Below are 17,520 nucleotides of genomic sequence, written 5' to 3'. Positions count from 1 at the left end.
TGTCATGTCGAGATACAGAAATTGAAATACCTGCAAATGATCCTTAAAGCCAAAACTCAGTATGAGCTTCAAGCTGTAACATTGATCTGCTGGTCACCATTCATTCCCCATAATAAACTGGGTGGTTCGAGCCCTGAATGCTGATTGGCTGACAGCTGTGGTATATCAGACCGTATACCATCGGTATGACCAAACATTTAACTGCTCTAATTACGTTGGTAACCAGTTTATAATAGCAATGAAGCACCTCGGGGGTTTGTGGTATATGACCAATATACCACGGCTAAGGGCTGTTTCCAGGCACTCCTCGTTACGCCGGGCCGTGGTATATTGGCCGTATACCACACCTCCTCAGGCCTTATTGTTTAATTGACCCACAAGACAATACAGAGACAAAAGGAGGTTTGAATAAAATATTTTCTTTATTCTGCGAGAGAAATTAATATAGTGAAGTTCCATTGATAACGTACAAGAGTTGAGTTCATAACAAATGGAGATTTTACAACATATACAAACTATTGCAGCAGATACGAGAAAGTGAAGTAGTGTACCGTGACGTTATTGAAACAACTTAACTGAAGAAGGGAATACATATAGAAGCTGAAAGCAAGGTATGTATGATGTTGTTGTAATACTGAGAAAGAAGTCTCTGTTTGATTGGTCTGGAGAGTAGAGAACCACTCATAGCCGGCTGTACAAGATAAAGTCATCACCATCACAATCCACACGCAACAACGCTACAATGTTGCTCCAGAAACACACAATTATATACCAGAAAGTCTATGTGAGTAGGTACCTACTTCGCAGTAATTGTCAGCATAAAGTAAGAAATACAGAAATATAAAAGGAGGTGAATATCATATTGCTTGTATTTTGTCTAAGAAGTAGCCCAACGTCACAAAAACTGCTGGTGTCGCAGAATTCTGCAAACGGTCTGTGAAATAAGAATAACGGTTTGATTATGTGAGTTTCAAGTTGTGTACTGTAAGCAACCCAGTAGATGCTTCACGGGTCAAACATTCAAAGCACATTATGTTGTATGTCTCAAACATTGACGGATATTGTGACATGGAGAAACGCGTTCGTTTCAACATGCCAAACAAACAATAAGGAACACATGTTTTTCTTGCGGTGACGTTCATCTTTCTCAGTATTACATACTTATAACGCTATAAACGGACAATAAAAGGACTGTGACTTGGTTCCGCTGGAAGCAGTGACTTGTTTAGTTAGCTAGGATTAAAATTCAGATCGGAATACACCATAAACAGTCAAAGAACAGTTTTTCTTAAAACATTCTCTTTTTCTATTTTCTTTTAAACACAAAAAAACAACAGTCAAGAGTACCAAAGATGCATGCTGGATCTGTAAGTATGTCAAAAGAGGGATAGGGACAGTGTGATACACACATTTTTTTTCTTCCAAAATTTTTTTTTTCTCTTTTCTTTCTAAATCTTTTTTTTTATTTTATTTTTTTAAATAAGAAGCTGTACTCCTTGAAGCTGTGCTGGGTATTGTGATCAGATAGCAGTGGTAAGAACACACACGACTCCTGGTGAGAATCACAACATATTCAAACCCCACTGGCTGCATGCTGCAAATAAAACTTTGCAGAACTGCTTGAGGGCAAGAAGAAGAACAACAGACATTATAGCTATATAACAGTCTTGTGGTGCTATAGGAAACCTAAGCCTGCATCGTCCTGTACCTGTACTCCAACTTAAGAGTTTTGTTTTCACACAGAAAACTATTAAAACAGTCAAAAAGTAAACTTGGGTAATCAATATTTTGGTTCGTCCTAACCCCTTCGAAATGTCTTGTGGTATGTGCAGCACATCTTGTCCCAAGTAAAATCCCACTGACAGTGGTTCTACAGAAACACAAAGGTGCTGTTCTTTCATAAACACTAATCTCAGACAGAACATCTCTCTCACGCTGTCACTCCTCTGTCCCTGACCCCTGACCTCTGACCCTTGACAGAAAAGGAAAGGGATATTGCATGCATTCCGGAGTGAAAGAACTTAAGGAAAACTTGCTTTCTGTCCTGCAGAAGAACGACAATCACTTCTTCTCTTTTTAAGACAAACCACTAGTCACAAGGGGAAATTGAATTGTATTCGTCTTATTCATATCCTTTCAAAGCTGAGAGGGAGAGAGAGCAACCATACGTCCGACTGGATCAACGTGTGCAAATAGATGACTGTGTTGTGAGAAAACAAGGAGACAGACACAGGGAGTGTTTTTGGTGAAGTTAGAGGTCTTTCACGAACTTAACAAAACTAAACTCATAGAGGAATCACACTAATGGCACACATATTGTAGACCAATAAAGACACTCAGATCATGGGTGCAGAGACTTGCTAAATCATAAAAATTAAAACCTGGCATAGGAATGTATCTGCCTTCTATCTCTCATCACTTTCAGAGCGGTGAAAACGATCGGTCTAATTTGAATAGACAAAAGACTGAGAGGTGATGTGAGTGGCAAACTATCCTCCTTAACCACACTGCTTGGTAAGGACATCCACATGTTCTTTGGTACAGATCGAATACCTCAAATATCACCAAGGAACACCTATCCCCAATTATGCATTACTATTATACGTCATAATAATTACTTTTATTGATAATTAGAAACTTCATTATCACTAACAGGGGATTCTAGCTAACTGTATGGGACATACTCACTCACTCTGACTACCTCTAGCTACTGTACCATGTTAACTTCGGAGTTCTTCTGGTAACAAGGCAATGGAAATAAACATCCCTTTCAAACTATCAACATCTAAAGGCTAAAAAATAAAGTCAACTGAAATCTTTGGTCTCAATGCCAGGGGGGGAAAAGTAGAGGAACAACAACTAAATCACAAACAAAAATAGTATGTGTTCTTTTAGCATCCTAGATTAGTATGAGAAATGCTTTGTCTCACGGTGGAAAATGACAACTAGAGATGAGACAGAGTCACACTATGTCTGCGTCTGAAATGGCACACTATCCCCAAGCACTGTATAGGAAATACAGCACCATTTCGGATGCACCCTGTCTTCTCTGAAGAGTGATGTTTGCAATATCAGACAAGCCCCCCAACAACAAACATAATCTTAGTATATTTCTGAGAAGGTTCACAGAGCACATCTTTCCCTCCTTGCAAAGAAGCGTACTTTTATTTCTGTTTCTGTGACATAAACATGTATAATTATATATATTTAAAAGTAAACCCAGTCCTGCTCACTACTATAGAACAACAAAACAGATATTTTTATTTCATATATGTATATTTCTATATAAAGACATTCAACAGTGAGCAATGCAATAGTTCAAGTAATAGAGTTAGGGGCCCTATAGGGCTCCAAGTAAAAAACGGACCAAAAGTCAACAAAATAACAACCTTCGAACCATGGTGTATGATAAGGAAGGCGAGGAGACTGAAGTGAAGATAGACAGGCTCTTGAGCTACCTCAGTGGACGAACCTAACAGAGCAGGGCCACCGAGGTGGATAGACACGATTAGAACCAGGGAGACACCATTATAATGAATGACAAAAGGTCTCGCTTACTGTCTGGGTGTTGTTAAACCTGGTTTTACCAGGTCCAGAGATCAAAGTGGGTTTTGTTATGAAACTGTTATGTAGCAAAAGGGGATCCTAGCATCCTGCCTGAGGGTCCTTGCCAAAGAAAACAGGGACGAGGAGACACAAACAAACGTCCATTTATCAGAACAGCCTGATCCAGTTTTACATTCAACATGACCTCTAACCCCCTTCCCTCCCCAGTACACCACACCACACCCCACCACACCCCATACAGAAGAGCTGAACCTCACCTTAACCCTAACAGCTGTTACTAGGCACATCAGCACATACAGACCGAGGAGAGACTGAATAAGGGATAACCCATCTCGCCTCTAGTCTTCAGAGGGAGTGTCACACCTTCTCCCTCCTCCTCCCTTGCACGTGTTCTTCATCAAGGGCTTTCAGCACTGACTGTGACCTAGTGACCCCTCCAACCCCCCACTGCCTCATCTGGCTTATCTTAGTGCACTACTCCAAGGGGTGGGGGTGTATGTTAGATAAAGATGATTCGCAGAAGCGTATGGTGTCGTTGTGGAGGAGATACAGGGCAGATAGATACTCGGGGGGGGGGGGGGGGGGGGGGGGGGGCGTAGAGGCCTGGCTTTTTCACCAAGGCTGTATCATTCCCTCATTCACCATGATGATTCCACGTCACCACCACCGCACGGCTGGATAACACGACTTTCCTCCTCACACACACTGAGCACTGGTTCTCACTGGTGTGAACCCATACACTTCACTGATATCCACTGGTCGTTTAGTAAAGACTCCAGACGATATACAACTCTCTTGTTCTCAAAGTGTGACAAGGGAGTTGCTTATTTGAATCCAGTTTTATTTACGTGTAACTGTGAATCTGTCAGATCAATTGTGGTAGTCAATCTCACCGGGGTGGTGTCTTTACCCCCGATGGAGCCCCCAAAAAATGTGTCCAGTAAGGTGCAAATTTGGAGGGGGCTCGATTAAAAACCGCTGTGTTTGTTCTACTCCAGGGTCACTAAATCACCCCTCTGCTGCTGCACTACCCTCTCCTGTCAACAAGGCCTTAAATATGGCCTAAGATGAACAGGTAGGGAGGGGACAACTGTCTGGGAGAGACAGGACCCCAGGGACACTCAGAGATGGATGAGGAAGTGAAATAACCCACTCGCTGTATTTTTTTCTGGTTCAATGAAAGAAAATGAACTAAGTAGACAGGACCCAACTGCTATTTTATTGGTGTCTATGGAAACACCCAGTTAAGTAGACCAGAAATGGTCCATTTATTTTCAATGGTAAACGGCCTGAGTGAACCATCTTCATTTATCCACCATATTTTGACATCACTGGTCCGTTGTCTGTCTCAGAGGCTGCTGGTTAGACAGGCAGCAAGGAGAGACAATGGTAACCAAACAACAGCCAATCAGAATAGAGTTTCATATCAGGAAGTAGAGGTGACCGAATAGACTGGAAAATTGCACATTGTGGTTGTTTGTCATTTTGTCAATATTTATTGTGCGATGTTATAATCTTTTATTTTCAACAGAAATGTTTCCACTGGTCTTAAAGTCAAGCACCGGGTAAGACGTTTGAGTGAAGCACAAACAAAAACAAAAGGAAAAAAAGGAAAGAAAAGCAATATATCTTCAAAAGCTTCAATGTGCACTTTGATTATCTCTCCTGCGAGTCTGTCTGGAAGCTGGGTTCGTTCAGCTCTCCGGGTGACTGCTAACCTAAATAATCGTAATACATAGTTGGATTGCACTTTCTTCAAGTTTTTATCATCATCAAAAGCATTCGTCTTCCACTTGAAACTCCCCCCTCCCTACCTGCTTCGTGTACACTAAAACAGTTCAAAGCCTATTATCTCAAAGGTTCCGTAACCAATACATAAAGTCCCCGTTTGTTTTAAACAGACATTAGCATATACTACAAATGATATTTTGTTTAAAACAAACATGTTTCAGGTTCTAAGGTAGTTTGTTTCTCCTTAGTTTTGGGATTTGGTGTCAAACCGTACGGTGCAGCCTTGGCTGGGCTCTCCTCTTAGATAAGTGCTTCTAACTCGACCGTGACCGGCGTCTAGATGGTCAAACCTACCGACCCGTCTCCGTCTGTGCGTACCATCCCCTCAGAGCTTATAGTGCACGAGCACTGGGCCCAAACTCTGTTTCATGTGTGGTATTAAACAAAGCAACCACTCTTTTTTTTCAATCTTCTCCATTCATACAGACTAATAAAAACACAATGGCCTTGTTTCTGCCCATGCCAACTTTGGTCTCTGTAGGTGACTATAACGACATGACTTTACCATAACTTACAATGTGTCAAAGGAAATATGATCCGGCCAACAAGAAAACAAACTCACTCCATCTACGGTTAGTATAAAATCAAGCTTTTTTTTCTCCTTCTTTTAAGACCACAAAACATTTTTCTCTCGCTTGTGACCCCTCTCGACTCTTCCCTCCCTTTCGATTCTCCCTTCCCTTCACCCCCCCCCCCCCAACCCTTCAGCAGCAGTCTATATGGAGGGACACTGAACAAGCGTCTTTTGTCTGTTATGCTACATTATTTTTGCTTTTCATTCGGAAAGGGACAGAGAACATACACTCGACATCATTGTAATCATCATCTCTTGCGTTTAGCAAACAAGCAGTGAACAAAACAAATTGTCCAAAAAAACAAAAACAAAAAAAACAAAACCAGAAAAGAAAAAAAAAGAAAATGATAATTTGGGCGACAGACGGACGACAGGAAACAAAGCCTTAAAATTGAGCGCCTTCATGTTGTCGTTAATCTGTGAAAGAGTCCTGGCTGGAGTTTAGGTTGCAGCAGGGTCACCTAAAACTCGGCTCTTCTCTTTTCCTTCAGTTTTTTCACATTCACAAACATTTAAAACTTCCTTGTGCAAATCAAGCAGTCTTTAGAAAGAATGCCCTCCAATTGTTCTAGTAAAAATATATATAACTCCAAGGTGGCTGACGTGTGTGTTGCAGCAAGTGTTTCTGACTTTTTTTTTCTCCCCCCCCATCTCAGGTTTTTTCTCAGGTTCTGGGTAATAGTTACCCCCCCTACCCCTTCATCCATCCTGGGGCTGGGTGGGGGGGGTGCTCATCTCCGTGGGGCAGGGCCGGAGGATGAGGGCATCTGTGCGTAGACAGGGTAGGCCAGGCGCACGTTGAGCGAGTCGTTGTGCTGGACCAGGGAGGTCTGGTGGTAGTGCAGGACCAGGTCTTTCAGAGAGCTGTACAGGTTGTAAGGCTCAGCGAAGCCGTAGCCCCTCTGTGTGCTGTAAATCACACAGTGCTTAACCTCACCCTCCACACTGTAGAAAGAGAGGATAGGAGGTGTTAATACTAGCCAAACACACAAGTTACGTTACAGCCTTATTCTAAAATGGATTGAAGTAATTGTTTTTCCCTCATCAATCTACACAGTACCCCATAATTACTAAGCGAAAACAGGTTTTTAGAAATGTTTGTAGATTTTATATAAAAAAATAACTAAGTAAATAAATAAGTATTCAGACTCTTTGCTATGAAACTCAAAATGGTGCTCGGGTGCATCCTGTGTTCATTGCTCATCCTTGAGATGTTTATACAACTTGATTGAAGTCCACCTGTGGTAAATTCAATTGTTTGGACATGATTTGGAAAGGCACACACCTGTCTATATAAGGTCCCACAGATGACCTGCATGTCAGAGCAAAAACCAAGCCACGAGGTCGAAGGAATTGTCCGTAGACCCCCGAGACAGGAATGTGTCGAGGCACAGATCTGGGGAAGGGTACCAAAAATGTCTGCAGCATTGAAGGACCCCAAGAACACAGTGTCCTCCATCATTCTTAAATGGAAGAAGTTTGGAACCACCAAGACTCTTCCAAGAGCTGGCCTCCCGGCCAAACTGACCAATCTGTGTCACGCCCTGATCCGTTTCACCTGTCTTTGTGATTGTCTTCACCCACCTCCAGGTGCCTCCTGTTTTCCGCATTAGTCCCCGGTCTATTTATCCCTGTGTCTCCTGTCTCTCTGTGCCAGATCGTCTTGTTTTGCCAAGTCAACCAGCGTTTTTCCTAGCTCCTATTTTTCCCAGTCTCTGTCTTTTCCTAGCCCTCCTGGTTTTGACCCTTGCCTGTCCGGACACCGAATCCGCCTGCCTGACCACTCTGCCTGTCCTGACCTCGAGCCTGCCTTTCGCCTGGTACTGTTTGGACTCTGACCTGGTTTATGAACTCTCGCCTGTCCCTGACCTGCCTTTTGCCTACCCCTTTTTGGTATAATAGATATCAGAGCTCAACCATCTGCCTCCTGTGTCTGCATTTGGGTCTCGCCTTGTGCCCTTATAATCTGGGGAGAAGGGCCTTGGTCAAGGAGGTGACCTGGAACCCGATGGTCACTCTCACAAAGCTCCAGAGTTCCTCTGTGGAGATGGGAGAAACTTCCAGAAGGATAACCATCTCTGCAGCTCTCCACCAATCAGGCCTTTATGGTAGAGTGACCAGATTGAAGTAAAAGACACATGACAGTCCGCTTGGAGTTTGCCAAAGGGCACCTAAAGGACTCTCAGACCATGAGAAACAAGATCCTCAGGTCTGATGAAATCAAGATTTAACTATTTGGCCTGAATGCCGAGCATCACGTCTGGAGGAAACCTGGCACCATCCCTACGGTGAAGCATGGTGGTGGCAGCATCATGCTGTGTGGATGTTTTTCAGCGGCAGAGACTGGGAGACTAGTCAGGATCGAGGGAAAGATGAACGGAGCAAAGTACAGAGAGATCCTTGATGAAAACCTGCTCCAGAGCTCTCAGGACCTCAGTCTGGCAAAGGACATCTTCCAATAGGACAACGACCCTAAGCATACAGCCAAGAAGTGGCTTCGGGACTAGTCTCTAACTGTCCTTGAGTGACCCAGCCAGAGCCCAGAATTGAACCTGATCTAACATCTCTGGAGAGACCTGAAAATAGCTGTGCAGCAACGCTCCCCACTCAACCTGACAGAGCTTGAGATAATCTGCAGAGAAGAATGGGAGAAACTCCTCAAGAAGACTCATGGCTGTAATCACTGCCAAAGGTGCTTCAACAAAGTACTGAGTAAAGGGTCTGAATACTTATGTAAATGTCATATTTCCGTTTTTTTTTTTTTTTTTGTCATTATGGGGTATTTTTGTATTTAATCAATTTTAGAATAAGGCTGTAACATTTTTAAAAAATGTGGAAAAAGGGAAGGGATCTGAATATTTTCCAAAGGCACTGTATAAGAGCAGTTTGACACACTCACAGAGGATTATTGAACTACCACAATTTAGCAAAACTTACCATGGCATATCATCATCGCAGAGACTCAATCAGTAGTACTTATTGAGACACACACTACGGCGCATGCTTATCTTACTCATAGTATATGCTTGAGTACTTCCACCAGGGAGAATGCTTATCTTATTCATAGTATATGCTTAAGTACTTCAATCAGGGAGAATGCTTATCTCATGCATAGTATATACTTGAGTACTTACACCACAGAGCAGGCTTATCGTATTGATAGAATATACTTGAGTACTTACACCACAGAGCAGGCTTATCTTATTGATAGAATATACTTGAGTACTTACACCACAGAGCAGGCTTATCTTATTGATAGAATATACTTGAGTACTTACACTACAGAGCAGGCTTATCTTATTGATAGAATATACTTGAGTACTTACACCACAGAGCAGGCTTATCTTATTGATAGAATATACTTGAGTACTTACACCACAGAGCAGGCTTATCTTATTGATAGAATACACTTGAGTACTTACACCACAGAGCAGGCTTATCTTATTGATAGAATATACTTGAGTACTTACACCACAGAGCAGGCTTATCTTATTGATAGAATATACTTGAGTACTTACACCACAGAGCATGCGTAGCAGCCCTTCTTGCTGCTCTCCCTGATGAGGAAGGCTCCGTCAGGTTTGTCTAGGAGAAGGTCTTCAGACTGGGTTCTGTTCAGGTCTCCCACAAACCAGCTCTTCTCATCGTAGTGGGGCAGGTTTTCATCCTCTTCGGTACTCACAAAGTACCCTCTACACGCGCAGGAGACAGGGGAGCGAGATAAGCATAGGGTCTAGCGGAGATTCATTCGAGATGATTAATATACGGTGGAGCCAACATATCAAACGAGGACGATTTACTCCAATCTATATCCCTCAAACGTGAGTATAGTGAAAAGACTATAGTGGATGAGCCAAGGTGGAGTCTATTGCTCCAAGACGTCCATGCTACAGATACGAGTGAGCCTTGCAGTGCGAGGCTGGGAGGTCGGGCTCGGAACACTTACTCATCTGTGTTCTCGTTCTTGATCCCCAGCCAGTCGTTAATTCGTTTCTGTCGCACTCCTTTGTGATTGAGCCAGCTGGAGAGAGAGAGAGAAAGAGAGAGAGAGAAAGAGGAAATGACTACAAACATCGAGTTAAAGCCCTTCTTTCATTATGCGCATCATTCCTCCATTGAACAGAACAGACGACAAAAGGTATTGAATTAATAGCACTCGCACAACCCTTCTGAATGAATCGGTGTGTAGATACGCGGCAGACCTGGTAATGCTATTAGAGGCTTCCCAGAAGCCACGGCCTTTCTCTCCCCAGGCAGCCCAGGGACTTCCCTATAAAGAGCCTGCCTTTAGCTCAGAGGAAACACAAGCTTGCAATACAGCCTAGTGGTTCGCCAGGTAGCCTGGTGGTTAGGGCGTTGGGCCAGTAACCGAAAGGTCGCTAGGTCAAATCCCCAAGATGACAAGGTAAAAATCTGTCATTCTGCCCCTGAACAAGGCAGTTAACCCACTGTTCCTGGGCTGTCAATGTAAATAAGAATTTGTTCTTAACTGACTTGCCTAGTTAAATAAATAAAAATATGGCAGTTATCCAGTTAACCCCGTATGAACTCCTTGCAGTCTGGGTTACTTACACAAGGTATGGGTCCCTACTATACACCGACAAGGTTAACTCTTTCCTCCATCATAGATTACTTACCCAAGATACTGGTGTTACTCTGTTAACCCTTTCCTGTATGGGTTACTACTTACCCAATGTACTGGTCCTATACGATAACTGTCTCAACCCTTTCCTGTATGGGTTTCTACTTACACAATGTACTGGTCCTATACGATAACTGTCTCTTAACCCTTTCCTGTATGGGTTTCTACTTACACAATGTACTGGTCCTATACGATAACTGTATCTTAACACTTTCCTGTATGGGTTACTACTTACACAAGGTACTGGTCCCTGATCTTGCGGAGCTGGATGAGGTCAGGTTTGAGGCTGTTCATCTTCTTGTCTGTCTCCCTGTTGTCCAGAGCCTGGGTCTTCAGGTCCTGCTCCAGACGAATCTTACTGTCGTGGATCTCACCCAGACGAGACTTAAGCTTCTCGTAGTTCATCATGATCCTGTAGGACAGAGAGGGAGCGGAGGATGGGTCAGGATACTGCATACTGTATGTGTACTCTTGCGCTACTATTACCATTAGTCCTAGCTATTTCCATCAACCCCACAAGCTAACATTCCGCTAAACACTTAAGGTCAATCTAGACACCCCATTCTCTGATGTACACAAACATGACTTTGCCTGACGACAAATCGAGTGCGTTCCAATTGGAGCAGGTCTGAGCCAATTCAAAAAAATAAAAAGCCCCCTGAATACCTCTCAATCTCCTTGTCGTTGCCCTCCCGGCGGAAGCGCTCGATGTACTCTTTGCTGTAGCGCTCCTGCGTGTGACACTGCTCCTCGAAGATCTTGATGGTCTCGTTGAAGGCCTCGATGGCCGTCCTCTTCATCTGAATCTCCTGAGAGGGTTGACAAAGACACCGGGGGCTATCAGTCCTCCATTCGTCGGCCTGATAGTGGCGTGATCGTCTCATGAATAAAGTCTACGTCTATTTGTCTAGATTTATCAGCCTGGCACAGTCATACCCCCCCCCCCCCCATTGGTGTTCTTAAAGTGCTGTCCACTTCAGTGTAGCTGTTCCTTTCCTGATTAAAATAGAACATAGTTGGTGTCCGCTAACTACTTGGTCTGTATTGGGTTTGGTGATGCGGGTGCAGGGTAGGTCTGTGTGCTAGGATGGGCTAACAGTATAGTGTGTTGTGTACGGTACCTGTGAGGTCTTGGTGTATTCCTCATAAAGCCGGTCGTACTCCTTGCTCTTCTCCTGGTATTGATTGTGGTACTCCTGGAGTTTCTTACCCACCGCGTCAATGTTGTCCTCTTTCACCAGCTGATCCTGAGAGGAAAGAAAGAGAATGAAAGGAAGAGAGAGCACGCATTAGAGGGAGATACATTGATATGAAGTGCAGAGAGTGAGTGAGTGAGAGAGTGAGAGAGTGAGAGAGTGAGAGAGTGAGAGAGGAGTTGGGAATTAACCTGTCTGATTGTGCTTACAGAGGGAGGCTTCCTGATTAATTCATGACCCATGATGCCTTTCTCTATGTGCAGGGGGGGGGGGGGTTATTCTCTGCGCTGAGGCTTTTGAGTAATGACTGTCTGAGCACGGGAACCACGTCAGGAGAGAGAGAACGAGGGAACGAGAAAAAAATATATAAATGCAGGGACGGCCTTTTGACATGGAAGATGAGTGTAATTATTTAGGGAGCTGTGCGTTGCAGCATGGTACAGCACACAGCAAAGGAGGAGAGAGAGAGAGGAGAATAAGAAGGGTAATATTTCACCATGCTATGAATCCTGCTGTATAGGCACTTTGCCTGGGAAGGAAGGGAACAATCCCCACCACTACTCGTTAGATTGACTGGGGATGCACAGGAGAGGAGGAGCAGGGGAGGAAGAGGAGAAAAGCAGGGAGAGGAGGAAGATAGGTTCCGAAGAGAAAGAGAGTAAAGGAAGAGGACAGTGAGAAGAAAAAGAGGGTGGAAAAAGAAGAGTGCATAGCAGGTAGATGGAGTGTGTGTGTGTGTGTGTGTGTGTGTGTGTGTGTGTGTACCTACCTGCTGGTAGCGTGAGATGGGGTACATGAGTTTGACGTCTAGCTTGGTGTTGTACTGGGCCAGAGACTCATGTCTGTAGTGACTAATCAGCTCCACCACAGAACCAAATGTCAGGGGGTCGGAAAAACCATACTTCCCATCCCGGTGGTAGATTTTGATCAACTTGTTGTTCCCCCCTTTCCTACAGAGAAGAAAATGACAGAGAGATGAAAGAGGGCTTCTAGAACCATTTGTACTCCTGTAAATTAATTAAAAGATTATACATTTTAATAATACCTTTAACGACTACTACCTCATTAAAAAAAACTTCCTCTGTACATAAACTCTTGAGTTAAGTGTCCGAAGCCTTACCTCACTGTTAGTGTATAGTGTGGTAACCTACCTCAGTGTTAGTGTGTAGTGTGGTAACCTACCTCAGTGTTAGTGTGTAGTGTGGTAACCTACCTCAGTGTTAGTGTGTAGTGTGGTGACCTACTTCAGTGTTAGTGTGTAGCGTGGTAACCTACCTCAGTGTTAGTGTGTAGTGTGGTAACATACCCCAGTGTTAGTGTGTAGTGTGGTAACCTACATCAGTGTTAGTGTGTAGTGTGGTAACATACCTCAGTGTTAGTGTGTAGTGTGGTAATCTACCTCAGTGTTAGTGTGTAGTGTGGTAACCTACCTCAGTGTTAATGTGTAGTGTGGTAACCTACATCAGTGTTAGTGTGTAGTGTGGTAACATACCTCAGTGTTAGTGTGTAGTGTGGTAACCTACATCAGTGTTAGTGTGTAGTGTGGTAACATACCTCAGTGTTAGTGTGTAGTGTGGTAACCTAGATCAGTGTTAGTGTGTAGTGTGGTAACATACCTCAGTGTTAGTGTGTAGTGTGGTAACATACCTCAGTGTTAGTGTGTAGTGTGGTAACCTACATCAGTGTTAGTGTGTAGTGTGCTAACATACCTCAGTGTTAGTGTGTAGTGTGGTAACCTACCTCAGTGTTAGGGTGTAGTGTGGTAACCTACCTCAGTGTTAGGGTGTAGTGTGGTAACCTACCTCAGTGTTAGGGTGTAGTGTGGTAACCTACATCAGTGTTAGTGTGTAGTGTGGTAACCTACCTCAGTGTTAGGGTGTAGTGTGGTAACCTACCTCAGTGTTAGTGTGTAGTGTGGTAACATACCTCAGTGTTAGGGTGTAGTGTGGTAACCTACCTCAGTGTTAGGGTGTAGTGTGGTAATCTACCTCAGTGTTAGTGTGTAGTGTGGTAACATACCTCAGTGTTAGTGTGTAGTGTGGTAACCTACATCAGTGTTAGTGTGTAGTGTGGTAACATACCTCAGTGTTAGTGTGCAGTGTGGTAACCTACCTCAGTGTTAGTGTGCAGTGTGGTAACCTACCTCAGTGTTAGGGTGTAGTGTGGTAACCTACCTCAGTGTTAGTGTGTAGTGTGGTAACATACCTCAGTGTTAGTGTGTAGTGTGGTAACCTACCTCAGTGTTAGTGTGTAGTGTGGTAACCTACCTCAGTGTTAGTGTGTAGTGTGGTAACCTACCTCAGTGTTAGTGTGCAGTGTGGTAACATACCTCAGTGTTAGTGTGCAGTGTGGTAACCTACATCAGTGTTAGTGTGTAGTGTGGTAACATACCTCAGTGTTAGTGTGTAGTGTGGTAACTTACATCAGTGTTAGTGTGTAGTGTGGTAACATACCTCAGTGTTAGTGTGTAGTGTGGTAACCTACCTCAGTGTTAGTGTGTAGTGTGGTAACCTACCTCAGTGTTAGGGTGTAGTGTGGTAACCTACCTCAGTATTAGTGTGTAGTGTGGTAACCTACCTCAGTGTTAGTGTGTAGTGTGGTAACCTACATCAGTGTTAGTGTGTAGTGTGGTAACATACCTCAGTGTTAGTGTGTAGTGTGGTAACATACCTCAGTGTTAGTGTGTAGTGTGGTAACCTACCTCAGTGTTAGGGTGTAGTGTGGTAACCTACCTCAGTGTTAGTGTGGTAACATACCTCAGTGTTAGTGTGTAGTGTGGTAACCTACCTCAGTGTTAGTGTGTAGTGTGGTAACATACCTCAGTGTTAGTGTGTAGTGTGGTAACCTACCTCAGTGTTAGTGTGTAGTGTGGTAACCTACCTCAGTGTTAGTGTGTAGTGTGGTAACATACCTCAGTGTTAGTGTGTAGTGTGGTAACATACCTCAGTGTTAGTGTGTAGTGTGGTAACCTACCTCAGTGTTAGTGTGTAGTGTGGTAACATACCTCAGTGTTAGTGTGTAGTGTGGTAACCTACCTCAGTGTTAGTGTGTAGTCGCCCTGCATTTTGGTGGAGGCATCCCGAACCAAGAAGGTCCCATCAGGCATGTCTCTCAGCTTATCATTCACCTCTTCCCTGAAGAGAGGGATGGAGAGAGGGATGGAGAGGGGGAAGATAAGGGGATGGACAGAGGGAAGAGAGGGGGAAGAGAGAGAGAGAGGTTACACATCTGAGGCAGTGGCCAGATGACATTTACAAGAAAGGCTGCAACTTTCCCATTAGTTATGGCAGTGAATATACACTTTACCCTCCATCTCACCCTCACTTCCTCAACACATGGGTGTCCTTGAGACAGGAGAGATCGGCACACACTGTTGTGTGTGTGTGTGTGTGTGTGTGTGTGTGTGTGTGTGTGTGTGTGTGTGTGTGTGTGTGTGTGTGTGTGTGAGAACTGGCTGCAGGCAGAGGCTGTGGCCTGTGTCCCACCTCTCAGCTGAAACCGTCTGGACAATGGAGACATGTTGGGATGGTTTACCTTAAAATGACACGCACGCACACACACACACACACACACACACACACACACACACACACACACACACACACACACACACACACACACACACACACACACACACACACACACACACACACACACACACACACACACACACACACACACACACACACACACACACACATCCTAAATGGCTCCAGTCTGTATCCCAGACAGGCTTTAGGGGCTTTCCTGTCTGTCTGCAGAGCAGATTGCTCACCCTCCATCCCTCCCTCCGTCTGTCTGTGTCTGTCTGTCTGCCTATCGGTCTGTGTGTCTGGGCCAGTGTGGGCAGTAAGCCTCGTCATGCTGAGAAAGCAGCCTCCCACCTCCAGTCAACTGACATCTCCATGGCCGTCTCTTGGATGGCGGGGGTTAACTTCAGCCTGCCGGAGCAGCTGGGGCCCTGTGTGTGTGTGTGTGTGTGTAAAGGGGATGTGGGGCAGTGTGTGGAGTTTATTTGACATGACACAGCGCTGCTCGAACACTGCTGCCCCAGGCTTAGATGAAGAGGGGGGGGGGGAGGGTTTAATTTACTGCCAAATTCCCTAAACCCTCTCCTGACTATGCACCCTTGGTAACTTTCGGTTTTGTGTGTTTGAGTGTGTGTGTGTGTCTGTGTGTGTGTGTTTGTGTGTAATGCATTATAAACAGTGCAGCCATTAAGTATTTGAGTAATAAGAGCACGAAACACACTCCAAACTAGCCAGAGAGACACTGACTGACGACTAGTTTGGGCCATGCAAATTAACCTGATTTTCTTAAAAAATCATATATACAGTTGAAGTGAGAAGTTTACATACACCTTAGCCAAATACATTTAAACTCAGTTTTTCACAATTCCTGATATTTAATCCTAGTAAAAATTCCCTGTTTTAGGTCAGTTAGGATCACCACTTTATTTTAAGAATGTGAAATGACAGAATAATAGTAGAGAGAATGATTTATTTCTGCTTTTATTTCTTTCATCACATTCCCAGTTGGTCAGAAGTTTACATACACTCAATTAGTATTTGGTAGCATTGCCTTTAAATTGTTTAACTTGGGTCAAATGCTTTGGGTAGCCTTCCACAAGCTTCCCACAATAAGTTGGGTGAATGTTTGTCCATTCCTCCTGACAGAGTTGGTGTAACTGAGTCAGGTTTGTAGGCCTCCTTGCTGGCACATGCTTTTTAAGTTCTGCCCACACATTTTCTATAGGATTGAGGTCATGGCGTTGTGATGGCCACTCCAATAACTTGACTTTGTTGTACTTAAGCCATTTTGCCACAACTTTGGAAGTATGATTGGGGTCATTATCCATTTGGAAGACCCATTTGCGACCAAGCTTTAACTTCCTGACTGATGTCTTGAGATGTTGCTTCAATATATCCACATAATTTCCCTTCCTCATGACACCATCTATTTTGTGAAGTGCACCAGTCCCTCCTGCAGCAAAGCACCCCCACAACATGATGCCGCCACCCCCGTGCTTCACGGTTGAGATGATGTTCTTCGGCTTGCAAGCCTCCCCCTTTTCCCTCCAAACATAATGATGGTCATTATGGCCAAACAGTTCTATTTTTGTTTCATCAGACCAGAGGACATTTCTCCAAAAAGTATGATCTTTGTCTTCATGTGCAGTTCCAAACCGTAGTCTGTTTTTTTTATGTTGGTTTTGGAGCAGTGGCTTCTTCCTTGCTGAGCGGCCTTTCAGGTTATGTCGATATAGGACTCGTTTTACTGTGGATATAGATACTTTTGTACCGGTTTCCTCCAGCATCTTCACAAGGCCCTTTGCTGTTGTTCTGGGATTGATTTGCACTTTTTGCACCAAAGTACGTTCATCTCTTAGGAGACAGAACGCATCTCCTTCCTGAGCAGTATGACGGCTGCGTGGTCCCATGGTGTTTTTACTGGGGTACTATTGTTTGTACAGATGTACGTGATATCTTCAGGCGTTTGAAAATTGCTCCCATGGATGAACCAGACTTGTGGAGGTCTACACATTTTTTTCTGAGGTCTTGGCTGATTTCTTTTGATTTTCCCATGATGTCAAGCAAAGAGGCACTGAGTTGGAAGGTAGGCCTTGAAATACATCCACAGGTACACCTCCAATTGAATGAAATTATGTCAATTAGCCTATCAGAAACTTCTAAAGCCATGACATCATTTTCTGGAATTTTCCAAGCTGTTTAAAGGGACTGTCAACTTAG

General features: G+C 44.0%; 1 protein-coding gene across 4 annotated transcripts in view; it reads right to left on the bottom strand.

Moving 5' to 3' along the window:
• Positions 1–399: 399 nt before the first annotated feature.
• LOC129855545 (phosphatidylinositol 3-kinase regulatory subunit gamma) overlaps positions 400–17,520 on the bottom strand; it is a 329,335-nt gene continuing 312,214 nt past the window's right edge. For 3 of the 4 annotated variants that reach the window (XM_055923320.1, XM_055923321.1, XM_055923322.1), the window contains 8 exons: positions 14,806–14,904; positions 12,540–12,720; positions 11,696–11,821; positions 11,241–11,383; positions 10,810–10,986; positions 9,879–9,953; positions 9,451–9,624; positions 400–6,877 (listed from right to left, as the gene is read on the bottom strand). In XM_055923320.1, coding sequence (XP_055779295.1) covers positions 6,664–6,877; positions 9,451–9,624; positions 9,879–9,953; positions 10,810–10,986; positions 11,241–11,383; positions 11,696–11,821; positions 12,540–12,720; positions 14,806–14,904 — 1,189 coding nt within the window. In that variant the 3' untranslated portion in view covers positions 400–6,663. Of the gene's footprint in view, positions 6,878–9,450; positions 9,625–9,878; positions 9,954–10,809; positions 10,987–11,240; positions 11,384–11,695; positions 11,822–12,539; positions 12,721–12,921; positions 12,957–14,805; positions 14,905–17,520 lie in introns of those variants that run through there. The other variant, XM_055923323.1, reaches the window with a different exon arrangement.

The sequence above is a fragment of the Salvelinus fontinalis genome, chromosome 5 (genome assembly GCF_029448725.1).
Source record: "Salvelinus fontinalis isolate EN_2023a chromosome 5, ASM2944872v1, whole genome shotgun sequence".
NCBI classification, from domain to species: Eukaryota; Metazoa; Chordata; class Actinopteri; order Salmoniformes; family Salmonidae; genus Salvelinus; species Salvelinus fontinalis.
The sequence above is the reverse complement of the archived record's forward strand: the minus strand, read 5'-3'. Positions and strand labels throughout refer to the sequence as shown.